Genomic DNA, 2,500 nt, shown 5'->3' with positions numbered 1-2,500 from the left:
ACAGGACACCCTGTGAGAGACGAGTCCAATTGCTGTCCAACCCTGCTGACTGTCCGTCTCTGTCTGTCCTCCTGGTTCTGTCTCAGTCTCTGTTGACCGGGCTCCTGTACCAACGTCCTGACGACCCCGTCAGCTTCCTGCAGACCTGCCTGATGCAGACCAGGCAGCTGGGGGGTCCAGAGGGCGTAGCCCGGGACACCTTCATCCACCTGGACACAAACCGGCTCAGCCCTAAACCCCCCACAACGACATTCATCAAACCCCACACAGCCACCTCCATCTCTGCTCCACCCCAGCTGCCCCCCATCAGCCCCCACACACCCCTATCCTCCCTGCCCCCTTGCATTAGGCTCAAACCATCAGCCCTGCCCTGCATCGCACCCCCCTGTCCCTCCTCTTCCACCCACAAAAGACTTTCTAAGACCCCCCAAACCGTCCTACCTCCACCCAGACCTGCCGAAGCTCCACCTCCTGGAGTTTCACCTCCACCTGGATCTGAAGGTAGGAGTCCTTTAAAGAGGAGATGGTGTCTGCAGCCCAGGTGTGACACACTTCCTGTCCCTCCCTCAGCTCCTCCTCTCCCTCTGTCTCCCCCTCTTCCTCCACCCCCTGTGCTCCGCTCTCAGCTCTCCATAGATTCAGACTCCGACATGACGGAGAGTTCTGGACTCCAGCAGGAGGTCATCATCCTCCGTCCTCAGAGGCCACGCCCCCTAATCATCTTCATCATTGGTAAAAGAATCTGTGCGGACCCTAAGACTTCACACCTGGGTCAGCTGACAACAAAGATGTCTTCTTTCACTCCCACCAGGTGGACCAGGAAGTGGGAAAGGAAGTCAGAGCGCCAAGCTGAAACATCACTTTGGTCTGCGAGGCGTCTCATTGGACGAGCTGTGCATGAGGCAGCTGCTGACTGACTCCTCCCCCAGCAGGAAGTGGGAAGTCATTTCAAAGATGATGAGTCATGGAGAGCTGGGAGCTCAGGTCAGAGCCAGAACCAAAGACCGAGACTGAACCCGAGCCGGTCTTAACCTCTGTCTGTCTGTAGGAGGACGCCGTCTCTGAGCTGAGGCGGCAGCTGATTGGTCAGACGGAGGTCAGAGGCTTCGTTGTGGATGGATTTCCCCGAGACGTCCACCAGGCTCTGAGCTTCCAGGAGCAGGTACGGACCAATCAGGGGGCGGCTCCTCAGCCGAGGTTGTTTAGGTAACACGGGTTAACGCTGTCCTCGCCCTGACAGATGGGATCACCTGACCTAGTGATGCTGCTGCTGTGCTCCAATGAGACGCTGCGCTGCCGCCTGCAGCGGCGAGCTGCTCAACTCGGCCTCCTGGGAGACAGTAGCCACGCCCTCCGGAGACGCCTGGACTCGTTTCAGAGAGACATCGTCTCTGTCAGCAAATATTACAGACAGTTACACCTGCTCACACAGGTAGACACACACACACAATAAACACACAATAAACACACACAGACACACACACACAAACACAACAGACACACACACACAAAAAACACAATAAACACAAACACACTGTGTGTGTGTTGTGTGTCTGTTTATGTTTTGTGTGTCTGTGTGTGTCTGTGTGTGTGTGTCTGTCTGTGTGTGTGTGTCTGTCTGTGTGTGTGTGTGTGTCTGTGTGTGTGTATCTCTCTGTGTCTGTCTGTGTGTGTGTCTGTGTGTGTGTGTGTGTCTGTCTGTGTGTGTCTGTGTCTGTGTGTGTCTGTGTGTGTGTGTGTGTGTGTGTGTGTGTCTGTGTGTCTCTCTGTGTGTGTGTCTGTGTGTCTGTGTATCTCTCTGTGTGTGGGTCTGTGTGTGTATGTGTCTGTGTGTGTGTGTGTGTCTGTGTATCTGTCTGTGTGTGTGTCTGTGTGTGTGTCTGTGTATCTCTCTGTGTATCTCTCTGTGTGTGTCTGTGTGTGTGTGTGTGTGTGTGTCTGTGTGTGTGTGTCTGTGTGTGTCTGTGTATCTCTGTGTGTGTGTGTGTGTGTGTGTGTGTCTGTGTGTCTCTGTGTGTGTGTGTGTGTGTGTGTGTCTGTGTGTCTCTGTGTGTGTGTGTGTGTGTCTGCAGGTGGATGCAGACAGAGATGAGGAGTCTGTGTTTGCTGATCTGAGTTCCGTCATCACAGAGAAGCTGTGTCTGAAGCAGTCAGGTATCGATCGATCGATCATGTGATTGATCAGTTATTATATCTGTTGATCACTGATCACATGACCTCTGTTTCCAGGTGCTGCTGGTCTCCCAGAATGCAGCAGTGTTGAGTGTGCTGCTGCTTTTTAGCTCTCAACTATTATCACCAGTGTGTGTGTTCAGTGTTAACTAGTGTCAGTCTGCTGATGTGTAAAGTGTGTCTGTCACCATGGTAACCAGAGCAGCTGCTGTGAGCCTACAGGACAATCAAAGTGTGGATGTTTAATACTCTGTTTGAAGGGTTGTGTTGCTCCTTTGTCTAATGTTCAGAGCTGTGTTGAGCTGCAGGCTGTTGTGTTGTCATTGAC

The 2,500-nt window shown here is 53.0% G+C and overlaps 2 protein-coding genes across 2 annotated transcripts in view; both read left to right on the top strand.

The window, feature by feature from the left end:
* The window catches only part of LOC114441236 (adenylate kinase isoenzyme 5-like), a 2,499-nt gene extending 151 nt beyond the window's left edge, over positions 1 to 2,348 (top strand). Inside the window, exons 2-8 of the mRNA XM_028414041.1 lie at positions 87 to 501; positions 586 to 732; positions 812 to 984; positions 1,049 to 1,162; positions 1,241 to 1,432; positions 2,073 to 2,154; positions 2,230 to 2,348. Of these exons, the coding sequence (XP_028269842.1) occupies positions 87 to 501; positions 586 to 732; positions 812 to 984; positions 1,049 to 1,162; positions 1,241 to 1,432; positions 2,073 to 2,154; positions 2,230 to 2,282 (1,176 nt within the window). The 3' untranslated portion in view covers positions 2,283 to 2,348. The remainder of the gene's footprint in view (positions 1 to 86; positions 502 to 585; positions 733 to 811; positions 985 to 1,048; positions 1,163 to 1,240; positions 1,433 to 2,072; positions 2,155 to 2,229) is intronic.
* LOC114441090 (myosin light chain 4-like) overlaps positions 2,291 to 2,500 on the top strand; it is a 1,350-nt gene continuing 1,140 nt past the window's right edge. The window contains exon 1 of the mRNA XM_028413858.1: positions 2,291 to 2,500. This exon is cut by the window's right edge and continues 1,140 nt beyond it. The gene's annotated coding sequence lies outside the window, so the exon portion shown is untranslated.

This window comes from Parambassis ranga, chromosome 9 (genome assembly GCF_900634625.1).
Source record: "Parambassis ranga chromosome 9, fParRan2.1, whole genome shotgun sequence".
Lineage (NCBI taxonomy): Eukaryota > Metazoa > Chordata > Actinopteri > Ambassidae > Parambassis > Parambassis ranga.
This window is presented reverse-complemented; position numbering and strand designations above follow the sequence as displayed.